Genomic DNA, 19,743 nt, shown 5'->3' on the forward strand with positions numbered 1-19,743 from the left:
CTCAAAGCAGTATTCAACCAAAAAGCAAACATTTTATTATATTGCAGCTTACCAATCTTGGATGTGATGGCTGCATTAGTTTTTCTGTTTTAGGCTTTCATTCCTTTGTTTTCACCTGGTGATCTAGTCAGTAAACCTGTTGTAGCAGATGTAGCCAGTAAGTCTGTTGTCAGTTGTAGCAGAGAGTTGAGACACACAATTTCACCATTTAGCTGTGACAGGGGTGCTTACAATGATTGGCTTTTATTCATTTATGGAAACCCTTTATTTCAAAAGAAAAAAAAAAAAGTTTGTTGTTACTGATAAAAAAAAGTGTGCTGGAGTATGGCTGCAATTAGTGTATCCAGGGGCAGACTGACCATTCAGGCACTCGGGCACTGCCCGGGGTCAGTAGGGGGCCCCATGACATGCCCCTGGTACACTTTGTTTTGTTTTTTTTTTCTTTATAGGCTTTTTTGGGTGTGCTTTGAGTGTGGGCAAGGATACAGGGGTGCAATGATCCCCTATTGCCAGGGGCCCCATGAGTTGTCAGTCCACCCCTGAGTGTATCTAAATCTGCTAGTACATCTAGCACTCCCCTCATTCCAGATTGACAGTGCTGCTTTCCAAAAGTTGCTCCTTCATCCAGAGTGTGAGCATTATAATACAGAAGGGTGTTACTGGCCAGATCACCAGGTGAAAACAGAGGGCAAAAGCTTAGAAAAGGGAATCTAATGCAGCCATCACATCTAATGATTAATAAGCTGTGATATATTACAATTTTGGTTTTGGGTGAAATACCACTTTAAAGTATTTTATTCTTTCATTTCTACTATGCGTTTACTGTAAAAACTAGATGCAGCATGCAGTCTTCTTAATTGCTTGTCCTACTGAGCTCTTATTTTGTCAATGCTAAAGTACCATATAGTGTCATATTGTTCGATGGACTGTATTCTTTTCCCAGGACTGTTTATATTTCAGTAATTCATGTAGTAATCGTAAGTGCAATTTACTCTTCTTTCAGGGAGATAAACTATGGGGTGGAAGATTTGTTGGCAGCATAGACCCCATTATGGAAATGTTCAATTCTTCAGTGTCTTATGACCAGAGGATGTGGTCAGCTGACATCAGGGGAAGTCAAGCTTATGTAAAAGCCTTGGAAAAGGCAGGACTTGTAAGCTCAACTGAAATGGAGAAAATTGTAACAGGCTTGGATCAGGTAATATGCTTTATTTAGAGATGATCACCTGGTTCTTACAAAGAGAATGAAAAGTAATTTGTCCATTTCTATTTGATTTTCCCCTATACTATACAGATGTTTAGTTTGGATGCCAAAGGAAAGATCTGGCTGTCCAACTCAGCTGAATTTTTTTTTTCTTGCAAAGTACAACTGAAAGCAACCTTCACTAAGAAAAATACATAGGGGTCCATTTATTAAAAAAAAAAGCATAGACAATTGTCCAGTGAGAACATTTTCTACTGCGCAAAAAGGAATGTTATGAGGCAATTTTTCTGTTCTAAAGGAATGTTGTTTTATGGGCCACATTAATGCCACATTATGGCCACTAGTTGGAGCTGAAGAGCATAGGAAATACATATGTTTTTGTAAGAAGATATACAATGTAACAATTCTGGAGAATAATAGTGGGTACTGGCAAATAAATATAACCAGTGGTTCCCTTGGTTGACCTCCTCATAAAATGTATCCTGGGTAGATCAGTCAATCAATGCAGAATTCCAGAGGTTCTGTATAACAAAACATATTTGCTTGCAATATACATTACTATCTATAGCAGACATTGTAGTGATATAACATTGGATATAGCTTATTGTGGCTAATCTACACTTTTAGCATAACTAGCTGTCTGACCTCTCATGCTCCATCAGCACCCTTTACTGCCTCTTCCCCAAGGTACACTTCTGCAATCACCTTGTTGTCCTCCTGTTACCAGACAAAGACTCCTGTTCATGACATCTGTGAGGCATTACCTATAAGTGATGAATTTCAAGACATTACAGTAAAAGAAGGGTGATGCAAAACACAAAATTCCACTGGCCAGAAAGGTTAGCAGGGGCACACAGAGTATGGGAAGCAACACATGGGTACTGTCCCCACTATTTTTACAAAACATTAATCTGGCCTATTTTTCCCATTCATTTTAGATTGTTGACTGTGTGCATCTGATATTATGGACTGGCTGGATTGTATATCTTTTACAGTCCTAGCAGCAAGAAGACAACTCTGATTGGTCTTCTCAGATTATCCTGATTTGGTCCAGGGTTCTTCTCGGTTCTGTTGTACCTATGCAAGCGATCTTCCTATCAGTTCCCTTTGTCACTCTCCACTCCTCAGTCTCAATATACATTTTACTAGCAGAATTGATGCTTCCAGATTGTCCTAAAAACTGTATCTGGGGAATGTGAGGGTAGGAAAAGGACACTAGATGGCACAAAAAGTTCTGTGTCTGGTGGTGGCAAGTGTGTCCGCAACAATTGAGTAACTGTAAGCATAGAGGAACTGAAAGGGGAGTATGAGAAGACTAATAATAGAATATGTCAGGGGGGTGAAGGAGGCTCCAGAACTATCTTCTTTTCTTTTTGGAGAAAATTCCTAGAATTTCAGCCTGGGAATTGTCCTAGAATCAAAACCATTCCCACCAGAAGGCTTCTGCTGAACAAAAGGCAGTACCTGGCAGCACATTACAAAACCTCTATTTTCCTCTCAAATACTCAACCTTCCTCCAGTTTGTCCTTTTCTGTACAGATCCTGATACTGCACTCCAATCAATGTGCATAGAACCTCCACACCAATCTGTGTTGACCGTTGACCAGCAAATGCATTTTTCTGCTTTGATGTCCATTATGCCAATGCCATCGTATTTTTATTCTATATGAATCCTTTGAAAACCCCATATATGACCAGCAGTTTCTTGCTGCTCCTGACAATCTTCCACAAGCGAGATTAGTAAATTCGAGAAATCCTGACATGCTAGATTATACTAGAGATTGAGATGAGGGCTTAGCTCTTGAATTTTTCTGCATTTGAAACAGCAGGCTGGGACTCTGTCACTCCACCTGGTTTTTGGAGGTTCATGGAAGCTTCCAGAAGCCAGTTGGTGGAAGAGTGGAGACCTCAATCTGCGTATTCATGACCAATCCCAGGCTCCGGCACCCGGTAGTGTGGTAGACTACCCCATAAATATGAGTGAGCCATGCTAGTAGGGTCAGGTGGAAGATGGATTGCTGAGAGGTGTTGCTGCATAGCCTGGGAGGGAGCCCTGGAGGAGGGGGGGTTCTACTTCCAGGCTGGAGGCTGGAAGCTGAAGGGAAGCTGAAAGAGATAGCTCTACTGCCCTGCAGTCCACCAGGGGAGGTCAGCCTGCAAAGTTTGGAAAGGAACTAGCCCAGTTAGAAGGCTTGAAAGCAGTTATATCCATAGCTGCAGGACAAGTACCTCTACACTCCCAGGGCCTAGAAAGGAGAGGTCTGCTGGATGCAAGTTCTGGCGAGTCTTCAAGGTACAGTTCATAGCTTACACAATTCCATGTCCTGAGATCAGATAGCCAGATGGGTTGGTATTCTGTGCACTAAGGGGACCAAAGCTCCTACACATTGTAACGTTGCTAAAACTCCACTCAGGGGACATCAAGCTCCTAGAAGAGGAATGCTGTGTTAAGGACTGTGGTTCCTGCCTGGAACACAGTCAAGTGTTTGTTGTTTTTTTTTCTAAGTGTGCTAGACCAGGAAATGCCTCATTCTGCTTTTCAATCAAGGTTTGCATCCCTTAACCCATTTACCCTATCCAAATTGTTAACTCATAATAAAACAACAAAAACCAAGCTCATGGACTGTTTACGGACTGTGGATGAAAGTGTGGGAAAATGCATGTTGCCTGGCTGTGCAAAGCTTAAGGGAACCCAAAAAACTCAAAAATGGCGGCCATCAATAGGGTAGCGCTACACTTATTTATGACAAGTTTTCAGCTCAGGACTCATGACTTCACTGGTTGCCTACTTAATTCTGAAACTCTCAAACAAGTTGGCATTTACAGGTTTTCATATTTTGGATCCTGACAGGTTCCTTTCAATTTATATCAGCATGACTATAGGTATACCTCTATACTGTTCACTTGCAGTATAATACAGTACCATACTACAACCAGAATGGGGTTTAGAAGTATTGACCGTTTCTGCATTTGTGAAATACATTGTATGAAACCTTGTTTATTCATTCCTTACAGATCCATGAGGAATGGTCTACAGGCACATTTGTGTTGACAAAAGCTGACGAGGATATTCATACTGCCAATGAACGCCGCCTCAAGGTAACCATTCATTTAGTCGTTAATTTTTGCCAGTGTCAATAGATTTCATTATTACCTGAGCTACTGTCAGCACTTCTGCAACACAGCAAGGCACCAGACAGTCAAAATGACAGCTGGATGTGGGAATGTTGGTCAACTTTCATCCAGGGGATTTTGATGACGTTTTACCTGGTATGCCAATGTCCATACCTGGTTAAATAGCTTTCTTTTATTGATGAGGCATTAAGGACTAAAAATCAAAAAGTTCTGTTTTACATAAAATGTTTGACTGTGAACTATTTTTATTTAACATACCTGTAGCCGATTCCACTGCACTTCTGACCATTTCCCCTTCACCTTTCTAAATACTTACCTGAGCCCTCTCTTGAGTGCCATTCCTATCTTGCAGCAGCACTTATCTGTGTTCCTCTCCTTGCAGGACACAGAGGCAGCAGCTGGAGCCATTGGCTTCTGCTGCTGTCAATAAAATCCTGTGAGGAGGAAACAGGAGGCATGACTGAGCTGCCCTGTTTGTGTCTATGGACACACACCGCCCGGTCTGGGAGTAAGCCCAAATGCCTACCCACATAGCAGAGGAGGAATAGACAGAGCTGACAAGGGACCTCAGAAGAGGAGGTTCAGGGCCGCTCTGTGAAATGTCATTGCACAGAACAGGTAAGTATAACCTGTTTGTCATTTTAATTAAAAAATGTAACTTCTACAACAGCTTTAACGTTTTCCATTAATATATTTAAGGCTGGTATTCTCCCTTTTAGTGTTTAGCGAATTATTTTTTTTGCTTAATAACAGACCATCAGACACCACACTCACATACCTATCCTGTACAGTTAGAATATATTTTACTAAGCCATATTAATGACATGAGGCATTTATCATGAGTCACAAGGATAGTCTTTTAATCTTATTACAGAATATTTATTCTGTCCAACCCACAGTACGAGGTGGGACCAGGGACAGGGTTTGTCGCCTCCAGTATTGTTACAAATATGTGTCATTATAGTTAAACTGCAGGCAGATATAAATAACAAACTATTGCAATTATCCATTCATTGCCATATGGAAGAAAAATATATTTGAAATATTTTAAAAATATTCTTCCCAAATATATTGACATATATTTGAAATGCTACAATTTTAGCCATATTCAATATATTTCAAGAAAAAAATAAATATACACACACACACACTGCATGTTGAAATGCGTTTTTATTACAAAACATTTCTAAAAATACATTTCAAATATACTGTGTATTTAAAAATACAAATCTACATTTTTGGAATGCATTTACATATATATGTTAAAATAACTTTTTTATATGTTAAAAAAAATCTGAAGAATATATTTAAAAAATATATATTTTTAAATGAGATGCCCCTGGTACCTTTTTTTCATAAGCTTTTTTTGAGTTTGGGCAAGGACACAGGAGCCCCATGATCCTCTATTGCCCCGGAGGCCCCATGAGTTGTCAGTCCGTCCCTGGTTAAAGCACGCCATTGTACTCTGCAAACCAGTGACCTATATATTTAACAAAATATAGTAATCCACAGCAACACATTGGTTGCCTTGAATTACTGCCCTTTATTCTTCAGTTGGTCATACACTGTGACTGCATAATCCTTGTGAACTAACCAGCTCATGTGTGTAGAAGATCTATTTAATACAGAATGCTACACAATGGGGTTGATTTACGAAAGGTAAATAGACAGTGCACTTTGCAAGTGCAGTTGTTCCAGAGCTTAGTAAATGAGGTGCAGCTTCACTTTACAAAGAACACCGAATCACATGCAAAGGAAATTTAAAAAAATCTTTTTTTTTCTTGCACCTGACTGAATAATGAAAGTCAGCAGAGCCTCATCTCATTTACTAAGCTGTGGAGCAACTGCACTTGAAAAGTGCAGTCTATTCTATTTAGTAAATCAACCCCATTGAACCTCCTTTTCTATTCGATGCAATCGTAATTCAAGGTTATGATAACATTTTTTCCGTCTCCTTTTAATAAATAGATCCTTTTGCGTTTTACACATTCTGTGTATAATTGGAATGGACATGGAATAATCCTTTCTTTACCACCTCCAGCCAGGAACCATTGACAGAGACCACAGAGACATTTTTTACTACATTAGTGCTGTTGCAGAGACCTTGTATCCACCATATAATTATGCAATATAGCTTAAATCCTGATGGTAGCTAAGTTATAGGGCAAGAGGTGGGGTCCAATACATTATGGAAGGATGCACAATGAATGATTCTGTACTTCAAATTAGAAATCTATTCAACATTTGAATAAATAGGAAGTTTACATATATCTGTGATGAACACTCCTGTCTTGCCTATGTCTAGGAGCTAATAGGAGAACCTGCCGGAAAGCTCCATACTGGACGCAGCCGAAATGATCAGGTATCTGCCATTCTTTGATGCACTTTTTGTTATTGTGGTATAACCTTTTTATTTCATAGCCTATTATTTTTTGCAGACATAGTAGCCTATTATTTCTTTCACTCTGTTCACAGCATATTATGCCCCAGTGGAATCAAAATGTTATTTTCTCCAGCAGTCAGGCAGACCCATGCACACACTAGTGCTAATTCAGACATAAGTCAGTTATTCTGTTGCTGTATTTTTGAAGTGTTCATGATAGGAATATCTTTTGGCAGTCACCTGTAACCTACCCACAAATACACACATGGAATATACACAGATTGATGAAAATCTGCACCACTGTAACAAAGGTTTTTGAAGGCCACTATTTAAATTGCTTAAACCTTTGTTGCGATATTGTGCTTCGGTATGGACCCTCCTATTTCTTTTTTTTTTCCTCCTCTTTCACTCTCGCTTTTTCCTGTTGCCTCTTTCTTTTTTGTATATCTCCTCGTAGCTTACTATATCCCCTTGGTCTGCATATTTAAGGACATTATGAGACTCCAACATGACCCCAGCACTTGTATTCAATATCTTGCACTATGGCAATATGTGTTCACTTATGACAGTTGGTGGGATTTTCTGTTTTCTCTTTTGGTCTCATGGCTTCAATTGTTACCACGCTGATAAATTCATCTGTATATTATATTGTTTAGGGCTATGTGAGCCTTCTATTTGTCCATAAAGGTTTTGTGCTTCTCTTCTTCTTTTTTTTTTTTCTCAAAAAATATATTCAACCTTAAATTACTTAAACCCTTCATGATGGCAGGAATAACTGAAAGATTATAATGATTTAAGCAATGAGTCCTGTTCATTCCTAAAAGACACATATCTAGATAAAAGGTACAACATTGTGAGTAGTTGCTAAATCATTTAATTCAAAGCAAAAGAATAGGTATGTTAAGCGAATGGGGGGGGGGGGGGGGGGAAGCTAGGAGCACATACAGTATTTCACAGAAGTGAGTACACCCCTCACATTTTTGTAAATATTTTATTCTATCTTTTCATGTGACACTGAAGAAATTACACTTTGCTACAATGTAAAGTATTGAGTGTACAGCTTGTTTAACTGTGTAAATTTGCTGTCCCCTCAAAATAACTCAACACACAGCCATTAATGTCTAAACCACTGGCAACAAAAGTGAGTACAGCCCTAAACGAAAAGGTCCAAATTGGGCCCAAAGTGGCAATATTTTGTGCGCCCACCATTATTTTCCAGAACTGCCTTAACCCTCTTGGGCATGGAGTTCACCAGAGCTTCACAGGTTGCCACTGGAGTCCTCTTCCACTCCTCCATGACGACATCACAGAGCTGGTGGATGTTAGAGACCTTACACTCCTCCACCTTCCATTTGAGGATGCTTCACAGATGCTCAGTAGGGTTTAGGTCTGGAGACATGCTTAGCCAGTCCATCACCTTTACCCTCAGCTTCTTTAGCAAGGCAATGGTCATCTTGGAGGTGTGTTTGGGGTCGTTATCATGTTTGAATACTGCCCTGCGGCCCAGTATCCGAAGGGAGGGGATCATGCTCTGCTTCAGTATGTCACAGTACATGTTGATATTCATGGGAAAATGGCTAATTGGGCCCAATTTGGACATTTTCACTTAAGGGTGCATTCAATTTTGTTGCCAGCGATTTAGACATTAATGGCTGTGTTGAGTTATTTTGAGGGGACAGCAAATTTACACTGTTCTACAAACTGTACACTCACTACTTTACATTGTAGCAAAGTGTCATTTCTTCAGTGTTGTCACATGAAAAGATAGAATAAAATATTTACAAAAATGTGAGGGGTGTACTCACTTCTGTGAGATACTGTAAATAGTATGGTAATATATTTGTGAATGGGGCCTATGTGCAGTCATAAGTGGAGGCTCCTGGAGATTAGCTTCAGAAGACAGCTCCATTGAAAGCAATGGGAAGCAACAGCTCCTGCAGCTAATCACGGCCGTTTGCATGTTAATGCTCATGGAGAAATTACCTGCAAGTGATGGGCCTTGGATGCAGGCTGTCTGCATCCAGGGTTTATCATTTTCAGGAAATCGCTCAATGAGTGATTACATACGAGCTGCCACATTTTAGCTGTAGGAACTTTCAGCATTGCTTTCAATGCGGCTGCCTCCTGTAACTAACCGCCAGGTATAATATCACGCACAGCCGTATTGGCAAGTGTAAATGGGGCCTAACACATTTCTGTCCTAAGCTGAGAGCGCTTACTCACTTCACTGCATCCATGGAAGAACAGCTTTGTCACCCTCTGACAGAACTACAGAACACCTTCACCTGGTCTCTTCTCCATAACATAGGGGAAGTATTCTGTAGTCAATAGAGTGAACCAGGAGCAATGCTTATTGTGGCAGCAGTTGCAGAAGGTATAGGAAGTTATTAGCACAGCAGAATTAACATGTAGGTATTTTTTAAACAGATACAACAAAACACTTCCAATGGTATATTTGTACACTTTAAGTATTACATCTGTGTTCTTCTTTTTTTTTTTTTTTTTTTTCCTCACAGGTTGTAACAGACATGAGGTTGTGGTTGCGAGATTCCTGCTCTGCTCTTTACTTGCATTTGACACGTCTGATCAGGACCATGGTAGACAGAGCAGCAATGTAAGTGAAGGCTGTGTAGTCTATTCTGCTATAGTAAATTTCTTTATGTGCTATGCAGTTCAGGCATGAAAAGAAAGCAGTTAGTATGTGGTATCGCTAACTAGTGAATCATGGGTGGTGTATGTGTTTGGAATTCTTAAGGTTGGTGTGTGCACAGGGGTTTACAAAATTACCCACAAGAGAACTGAGTATTACAGGAGTGTAGAGGGATAAAAGGAGAAAAGAGTAGGAAAGAATAGGCAGGGAGAAAAGTTAAAGGGCGGGGTGTGATGTTATGAGGGTAAGGAGAGCTTCATGAAAAAGGTAAAAGTGTATTCAGGTTAGGACAGGGGTGGGCAAACTTTTTGACTTGAGGGCCGCAATGGGTTCATATATTGGACCCGGGGGCCGGACCAAGAGTAGATGAATGATGTGTATGTGTCATCCATAGTAAGTATAGTAATATTCCCCCATAGTAAGCATAGTAATTCATCCCCCATATAGTAATTCATCCCCCATATAGTAATTCATCCCCCATATAGTAATTCATCCCCCATATAGTAATTCATCCCCCCTATAGTAATTCATTCCCCATAGTAATTCATCCCCCCTATAGTAATTCATCCCCCATATAGTAATTCATTCCCCATATAGTAATTCATTCCCCATATAGTAATTCATTCCCCATATAGTAATTCATCCCCCCATATAGTAATTCATCCCCCCATATAGTAATTCATCCCCCCATATAGTAATTCATCCCCCCTATAGTAATTCATCCCCCATATTAATTCATCCCCCATATTAAGTCCTCCAAGTCCCCCCTGTGTCAATTCACTTACCTTTGCTCCGCGCGTTCCTCTCGCCGTGTTCCCGCGCCGCTCCGGTGTAGCACGAAAATCTGTCTCCTATGAGGATCTGTCCCCCTCGACGTATCTGCGCATGTGCCAGTTTCAGGCATTAGCAGCCGATCGGCGATCTCCGGCACATGCGCAGATACGTCGAGGGGGACAGATTTTCAGGCTACACCGGTCTTCAGGGCGGACTGTGAGAGGAGCCTAGCGGGAGCCTAGCTCCGCGGGCCGGATTAAAAGGTCCGCCGGGCCGTAGTTTGCCCATTGCTGGGTTAGGAGGTAATTTTGAGGAAAGGAAGGGGGCCTTGGCAAGATAGGAGTCAGTTGATGATGGTCCCTATGCTGGATTACAGTCAGACTTGAGCATTTTGAATCAACCTTTTAAAACGCCTTTTTAAAGGATAAGTTCACCTTTTAGACAAAAATAATAAATGCACATTTTTTTGCAGGTTAAAAAAAAAAAATTGCATTTATTATTCTTGTCTACAGGAGTCTGGAAAGCATTGCACGAGTGATCAGTAGATTGCTGATGCCCTTTAGGTCTCCTGCAGACCTGTCAGAATACCTGCTTGGCCATACGGAATGTACGAGCAAGCACATATTCTAACAGAAAGCTTCAATGAACTACCATGGCGCTCCACAGCACTACGGTAGTTCATTGAAAATTACAAGCCGACAACTGCTAGGGCTGTCGAAAATTGCAGTTTGTTCATGTCCGTGAATGAGTGATGCGACTTTGTGGGTAGAGCAGGGGCGCGCTGTTTTCAAATTTGACAGTACGGGGAGAAGACTGTAAGAGGGGGTGGCGGCTGCGGCTATGGGAACGTGTTACATGTTCCACCCTAAAAACAGGTGGAACATGTAATATGTTCCAAAGGTGAACTTATCCTTTAAGGAATTGCTTGACATGTTCTTTTGCCCTAATGGTGTAGATTATGCCATGATATTGACTCTCCAGAAGTTTGACCTCCTAGAAGCACATGTGTTTATACTTCAAGGATAGGTTCACCATTCTTGACATGTTACATGTTACAACTGTATATAGAGTGTAACATGTAGAGCATCCACTTCCTCTCCCCCTGATCCACTCACTCCTTGTGACAGCAGGCAGAGAACCTTCTCCCCACATCCGCTGTCACAATTTGAGGACAGCGTAGCCATGGGGGGCTCTGCTCACACAACCACGCCATTCAGAGAGTTCACAGAGTTCTCTAAATGAATGTCTACAAGTGTAGTCAGCCATTGTGGCTCACAGCTTGTAGTTCTCTATGAACTGCATGGGCACTGGTGAACACTCTCGTGGTCCATTGGGCTTCCTGGATTTCAGTAACCGTCTGTCTGTCTGGGAGGTATGGGCAGACAATGTACTGAGAGTTTGCAAGAGCCTGACATTGCACCTGTGATTTGCCAGTTGTGAGCTCAATTCTTTACAGGCTCCCAAGAAAAAAATAATAAATGCTAATTTTTTACCTCTAAATAAATGTGCATTTATTATTTTTTTTTAAAGGTGAACCTATCCTTTTCGTCACATGAAATAATTTGACTACATGAATAGGCCCAAGGGGTGAATTATTTATATAGGCATTGCATATGCTGAGATGCAGAATCAAGGAAACGTGGTCAGTCATTTGGGAGCAGTTTTGTAACTTGCTACAAATGTAAAAACAAATTTTACACTGACAAACACTCAGCAGTGTGTGGAGCTTATCTTATTGCACCAGCACTGGAATAATGTATATAGAGTACATTTATTGAAAAAGCCAAAAATATTGATGCAACATTTTCTTTAGAAAAGAAAAATAAATGGCGGCCAGCATTACAGTGATTGGGAAATGCAGGACCACTGCCTACAAACAAGCAGGTTATGACCCTGCTGCTTACAACATAATGAATGCTCATGGTCCACTCCTGTTTTTGTAAGAAATGTAACCTTGTACTTTTACAGACCAATGTCCTTACGTTATCACCATTGTAATTGGGCAACATGAACTGTTTGGCTACATTCAGTTTGTCTTGCATTAAAATAGCACTTTTCTAAAACCTTTTTTGTTAAAGTGTAGGTAAATTTGTGCACAAAAAACATATTTTTTATTATCCGTTGCACACTTAATGCACAACTTTAGTTGTTTGTCTTTATTATTAATATTCTTTGTATTTGCATATTTATAAACATTTAAATCATGCTCCCATTTACAACACCTGAAATGAACCAAACCTGGAAAGATCTGTGGCTGATTAAAGTCAAGGGAAACAATTGATTGCATAGGCTGGAAAAACCCGGCCTAGGCTGGCCATACATTATACAATTATCTGGAGATTTTTGGTTTAGATTTACCAAAAACCATATAATAGGAGGACAAACCTAAACAACACTTTCAGTTGTATCCAATTAGGCAGGCCCTTGCACTACACAGTTGAAGGTAAATCTAAAGGAAATTGGGCAGAAAATTGGAAGATAATTGTATAATGTATGGCCAGCCTTCGTCACTGTTAGCACTGGTCTTCTCCTTCGCCCATTCATATATTACAAAGTAAATCTTTCCAGTTTATCTACCCGCAACTCAGCCATGATGCTTAAAGCAAAACTTCACTCTCTCAATCAACATGGACTATTTTTAATCCTTATGCTGCTAGCATTAGTGAATAGATAGGCAAGCATATCATATTTACTTGTTTTAACCTTTTTTTGCATTCATTCATTTACTTCCTGGTTTCCATGCCTAGGCAAATGATGTCATACATCCCAGGAGTCTTCAGGAGGGAGGGTTCACAACTTAAGCAATGCCTGAGCTAAGGACAGATAGATTCCAGGAAGTAACTGTTACATTAATCATCGGCCCTTAATCAAGATGGCCACTACCAGAAATGCCAGGAGGTGTTTTTCAAAATGATTTCTCAGCAAAATAAAGCATGGAGACATGGATTAATGCCTGGAGGAGTTTGTTTTGAATATTAAAAATGAATTGTATAGCATTTTTGGTTTGTGGTAGATGCAGTGCAGTTCCACTTAAATGACATATGGATGTTGTTTTCCCACCCTACTGTCCTCATAGGTGTAAGGGCAGCCTTACTTTTCTATTGTGTTGTGAAAATTATCACACCACAGAAAGTTAGCATGGATCTAGGGGCAGATAGAAGATGTCCTTCCCATAATTCAAAATGGTCTGAGGCAGGAATTGATGGGAATCTCCTCAACAAGTACACAAGAACAAGATTCCGCTTTCTTCTTGTGCTGGTGTCAGTGATCACTGTTGTGAGATCCCAAGTGGTGACACATACAGCAATAAAATTCTTGAAGTATAAAAGAGAGTGGAGTGCCAAAAGGATGGATTAGTAAGCCGATTAGATACAACATACTCATTTTTATTAGTGGTTGGTAACCAACCCATTTCAGGGGTTTTGAAATCCCCCTTCTTCAAGGCTTCAGAGTAAATATGTGCTTCCTGAAAGAGCAGAGAAGTAGTAATCCTTTAAAGGAGCAATGTCCCTGCCATTCAAGCTCATTTACATGGTTTATACTGAAGGTCTAATGAAATGAAATTTTAAAAACCCTGACACGATTTCACTAACCACTAATAAAAAAAAAAAAAAGTATTTTATAAGTGTGCATTCTACCGATTCATCCTTTTGGTACTCTTCTCTCACAGTTCAAGAACCTTTTTGCAGTCTTTTACCTCTAGAGAGATTTCCCTCATTTCTTGTTACAATGATCACAGACACTAGAAAAGGAAGTGAGCTCTCACCCAAACGCCTCAGTCTACTTGCTATTCCAAAACATAAAGGCCTAGCTTCTGTCCACCACACCATAAAGGATTTAAATGACTATTTGATCTAACACCACCCTAACCTATGTGTTACATCAAGAAAATTCTGACAGCGGTTCTATCCAACAAAAAAAAGAAAAAGGCAAGGTCTGGAATTACACTTAAGGACTGCAAACCATATTCAAATTTATTAGATGAAACTTTTGTTAAAGGATAAGTTCACCTTTGGGAACATGTTACATGTTCCACGTGTTTTTAGAGGGGAACATGTAACATGTTCCCATAGCCACCGCCCCCCCCCTGACAGATAGCACAGGGAGAAGTTCTGCATGGCCACCCACATGCAGTGGTGTATTTAGGTTCTGTGCTGCCCTAGGCAACACAAAAATTGTGCGCACCCACCTCCCCCCAATGAGAGAGTTCAATGAGTGTGGGTGGGTGTATATATGATTCCCCCCCCCCTCTCTCCCTCTCCCTCCCTCCACCCCCTCTCTCTCTCCCTCTCCCCTCTTCCCTCTCTCCTCTCCCCTCCTCTCCCCCCTCTCTCCCCTCCCCACTCTCCACTCCTCTCCCCTCTCTCCCCCCTCTCCCCCCTCTCCCCCCTCTCCCTCCTCTCTCTCCTCTCTCTCCCCTCTCTCCCCTCTCTCCTCCCCCCTCTTCCCTCCTCTCAGATCGTATGGGACCACACACACACCTCCTCCAAGGGCTCCTGATCTCTGGCCAGCAGGAAATGTGGGCAGGGGGTGGTAATCATACTGTTATGTGTGCGCGCAATCCCATACGATCTATCAGTGTATCATGTGGTGGAGGGAGAGCCCAGGGAACACATCACAGCTCACCTCCTCCGGGCTCTTTCCTCTCAACCACTTCTCCTCTCCCTGCTCCAGGCGTTCCCCCTGGTCCTGGCTCTGAGTTCGGGCGGGGGAAGGAGCTCAGCGGAGAGCGGCCGCTCGGAACACCAGGGCACCCCCTCCATCTGGCCAGGTCTGTCTCTCCCTCCAGCAGCAGAAGCTGACAGCCGGTTTGAGGTTTCTCCCCCTCTCCCTCCTTTCAGCTGCGGGAGGGAGAGATACACATTGTATCCTTCTGCAACTGCTCTCCCCCACCACACCGATCCTGCTGCTGTCTCCGGGCCCCCTACAGGTGTACCAGTGGCACCCCTCTGATGGCGGACCTGCATGGCTCTGTCTGCCGCTGCTCACCAGGTCCCTTCTTTCGCGGGGGAACGTGGGAGGAGTGCTGTGGTAGTTTATTGATTCTTCCTGTCAGTATATCTGCTTGCTCATACATCCCATATGGCCAAGCAAAGATTCTTATTTTTGTCTAAAAGGTGAACTTATCCTTTGAAGGGCACAGATTGGCTTACTTTTTCCTTTTCTTTAAAGTTTAGACCTCAACAAGTTGTTTGTGTGCAGCAATTATGATAAATTGAAGATATTATCGAGGAAAAAATGGGAATCAAATAAGACAAAAAAAAGTATAACAGGAAATATAATAATATAAATAAAGAAAAACAATCCCAGAGTCTGATCACACATCACTGTACAAATATAAGTTCTGTCTGTCTCAGTTATGCAAATGCAGAACTTATACATTGCAATGTTTTACAATACCTATTGCAACATTTTACCTACAATAATAATTCCTGGATAAGTGATTCAGCCCCGTCATTTAAACTCCCCCAGCCTTTTTTTTTTTTTTCCTGTATAATATAAATATCAATCAAGTGCTACACTTCACTTCTGATTTAAACCAAAACAATCAGCATAAACGTCTCTTAAAAAGTGTCCATGCGTTGGTATTCTATATTGGTATGTATTGTATATCTTCACAGATGCTTGAATAGCAAATAACTTCTTAGAACACCTCGTGCGATTATACACTGCAAACCAATGTGTGTACACCTCCACTTGACATGCTCTCACCTGGTGCATATGACCGAACTGCTAAGTCATATGCACCAGGTCATATATAGCGTGTGTCCATTCTATGGACTGATATAAGATGTCCGAGATGTCCAATAAGCATGAGTCTCCTCCACTCTCGTAGCTGTCCTCCTCCATCAGATAAATGGCAAAAAGAGATGACCAAAACATTTTATTGATAAAACAACATACAGTATTTCACTCACATGAATGATGTATAATATCATGTCTCACAAAGTAACTCCAAAAAGGGACTGCTACTGGTATGGATCCTCCAACCACTAATCTGCAGCCAGCTGTACTGCTCTCTCCTATCCTACGAGCGTCGTGATGTCAAAGCCCCTCCCCTACGCATTATTACTGGGTCACGTAGCTTCATCAGGGGTAATGATTGGACGGCACATATATATATATATATATGTGTATATGTATATATATGTATGTGTGTGTGTATATATATATATATATATATATATATATATATATATATATATATATATATATATATATATGGTCTGCCTGTGCACCATATTGTTGTAGCCTAAAATGTGAGTAGCCATATGCCCTTACTCTGTTACCTTGTTTATAGATGCCAATAAAAATCTTATATAAAAAAAACTTAAACACAAATTGTTAACCTATGTAAATTGTGCCCGCCAGTGAGATGCAACCTATATTGCTGGCGTAGATGAGACCTTTTTATTTGAACTGGGCATAAATTACCTATATTGTACCTCCCCCTGTGCTATCAGCATGGTATCTACTACTGCACAAGCTGTGCTCCATTCTAATAAAACAATGTATATTATGTACAATGTACATGTACTTAATATACTAACACTAAATACAATACACCAACATGTTGCATATAGAGTTAAAATATATCAACAATGAAATAAAAATACCAATACAATGAACATTATTATTATTATTATTATACAGTATTTATATAGCGCCAATAGTTCGCTCAGTGCTGTACATTGCAATGGGAGACAATACATGAGACAGTGCAATGACAATACTGTGTGATACACGAGGGGTTCGAGGGCCCTGCTCCTTGGAGCTTACAATCTAGGAGGGAGGGGAACATAGAAAATTGTAATTGTATAGGGGAGGTAGATGTTTGTGTCCAACCCCGTTCTACCTTCTATTTTATAAGTTGTATGCAAGCAACATAAATGTAATGTCACCTGTTATTTTTAAAACTCCCTAAAATATAAATTGCTGGATTTTATACTCCTTACCCGTGACTGGGTTTGTAAATGCAAATCTCCTTTTTGGATTATTGTTAACCCTGCTAGAGCTGTAGCACCTTCCACATGCATAGAATCCTACACCTGTGAAGAAACTGGTTCTATTTTAATTATTGGGGGGTAAATAATATTTCCAACTAGTTCGTCTCTTAAATTGGAGGCCTTTTTATATATGAATCTAGGTTGTTCTGGTAAAATATTGTTCAAATACTTATCCTGTTTTAATATTTTCCATTGTTTGTGGATATTTTACCAGAACAACGTAGAATCGTATATAAAAAGGCCCCCAATTTAAGAGACAAACTAGTTAGAAATATTCTTGAACTCGATGTACAGAAGAGAGGACTGAAGATAAACAGATACAACTTAGGAGGAGGATTTGTTTCATCTCTGTATCACCTGAGGCATAAGCAAGGGTTTACAACCACATGCTTGTATGACTGTATATTTCTTAGAGCCTGACGTTTTCAGGGGGTTCTGTTCATACGAATATAAATAAATTAAACCTATTAAAATAATTATATAATTTTTAAAAACATTTTTTCTAATTTCAGAGAAGTTGATATACTTTTTCCAGGCTATACCCACATGCAGAGGGCTCAGCCTATACGTTGGAGTCACTGGATTCTGAGGTATTCTAGCCTATAGTTTTAAAAATACTTTCTTACCTTTGTTCAGAAAAAAAAATATTTCAGATTTTAAATTTCAAGCTGAGCAACTGTTCAGAAGTAATTCAGATAGCTTGTCTGTATTGTTTCTAACTGATGCTGCAAATATTCACTCAAGTAAATTGGGTTGGTCTAATTGCATAACTTTTTAATTGAGACATCATTTATTCAATATACAGTGCCTTGAAAAAGTATTCATACCTCTTGAAATTTTTCACGTTTTGTCATGTTACAACCAAAAATGTAAATGTATTTTATTGGGATTTTATGTGCTAGACTAACACAAAGTGGCACATAATTGTGAAGTGGAAGGAAAATGATGAATGATTTAAATTTTTTTTTTTTTTTGTACACAAATCTCTGAAAAGTGTGGCGTGCATTTGTATTCAGCCTCCTTTACTCTGATACCCCTAACTAAAATTTTATGGAACCAAAGGCCTTCAGAAGTCACCTAATTAGTAAATTGAGTCCACCTGTGTGTAATTTAATCTCAGTATAAATACAGCTGTTCTGTGAAGCCCTCAGATGTTTGTTAGAGAACATTAGTGAACAAACAGCATTATTGCTTGCCTCTATCTGGCCCTCAGGGAACTATGCGTCCCACAGATACCAACAAGAAAGCACCATTTTTTCCACTGACACCACCTTTGGGGCATGTTTCCTTCTACTGACATCAGTGATGGGACACAATTTCTCCTACTGATATAAACAATTAGATACTGTTCCTCCAACTAATACCAATGAAGGGGCACTATTTCCTTCCTCTGATACCAATGATGGGGCACTATTTCCTTCCTCTGATACCAATGATGGGGCACTCTTGCTCCCCCTGACACCAATCAAGGAGCACTACTCCTCCCAGTGTCACCATTGATGGGGCACTATTCATCCCACTGACACCAATGATGGGACACTATTCCTCCCACTAATACCAATGACTAGACACTATTCCTCCTTCCACTGACTACAAGCACTATGTTATTTATATATATATATATATATATATATATATATATATATATATATATATATATATATATATTATTTTTTTGTTTTTTTACTCCTACTTACGCTGGAACATTTTCTACTTCCACTGGCCATTCCGGCCCTCCTAAAGTCTGAAGGGCAGTAAACCGGCCCTTTGTTTAGACAGTGTGGAGACCCCTGGTTTAGATCAAAGCATATTCATGTGTTAGAATGGCCCAGTCAAAGTCCAGACCTAAATCCAATGGAGAATCTTTGAAATTTGAAAATTGCTGTTCAGACGCTCTCCATCCAATCTGACAGAGCTTGAGCTGTTTTGCAAAGAAGAACGGGCAAAAATGTCACTCTCTAGATGTGCAAAGCTGGTAGAGACATCCCCAAAAAGACTGGCAGCTGTAATTGCAGCAAAAGGTGGTACAAAGTCTTAGTTAGGGGTATCATAAAAAAGGTGGAATACTAATGCACACCACACTTTTCAGATACTTATTTGTAAAATATTTTGAAAACCATTTCTCATTTTCTTTTCACTTCACAATTATGTGCCACTTTGTGTTGGTCTATCACATAAAATCCCAATAAAATACATTTACGTTTTTGGTTGTAACATGACAAAATGTGGAAAATTTCAAGGGGTATGAATACTTTTTCAAGGCACTGTATAGACATTTATGAAACATACATTTTTATTCTTTAAAGATGAAATGTAATAAATGTGCCAGATTTATGAATTATACGAGGACGAAGGAAAGCTATATAATGTCTGTTATTTATGTTTTTCTTTAAGTGAAACCACCCAGAATAATGTAAATGTTTGAATAAGGCCAGTGGAAAAAAAGCTGTGTATCTCTATGCAGTGCTGATATGCCAGAAATGTGTTCAGGTCTTATTTTCCTGTTTTCGGCTAAGTGACTAAAACAGTTTTGTTTTTTTGTTTTGTATTTTCTTAACAAGATTAACATTGCACGTATGTATGTTTTTGC

At 40.0% G+C, this 19,743-nt stretch overlaps 1 protein-coding gene across 2 annotated transcripts in view; it reads left to right on the plus strand.

The window, feature by feature from the left end:
* The window catches only part of ASL (argininosuccinate lyase), a 60,477-nt gene that overhangs the window by 13,068 nt on the left and 27,666 nt on the right, over nt 1-19,743 (plus strand). For both annotated transcript variants that reach the window (XM_089668459.1, XM_089668460.1), the window contains 5 exons: nt 1,004-1,198; nt 4,220-4,303; nt 6,645-6,701; nt 9,239-9,336; nt 17,666-17,743. In XM_089668459.1, the coding sequence (XP_089524585.1) occupies nt 1,004-1,198; nt 4,220-4,303; nt 6,645-6,701; nt 9,239-9,336; nt 17,666-17,743 (512 nt within the window). The remainder of the gene's footprint in view (nt 1-1,003; nt 1,199-4,219; nt 4,304-6,644; nt 6,702-9,238; nt 9,337-17,665; nt 17,744-19,743) is intronic.

Source organism: Staurois parvus, unplaced genomic scaffold (assembly GCF_062004578.1).
Source record: "Staurois parvus isolate SC_StPar_1 unplaced genomic scaffold, SC_StPar_1.0 ptg000058l, whole genome shotgun sequence".
Classification (NCBI taxonomy): Eukaryota; Metazoa; Chordata; class Amphibia; order Anura; family Ranidae; genus Staurois; species Staurois parvus.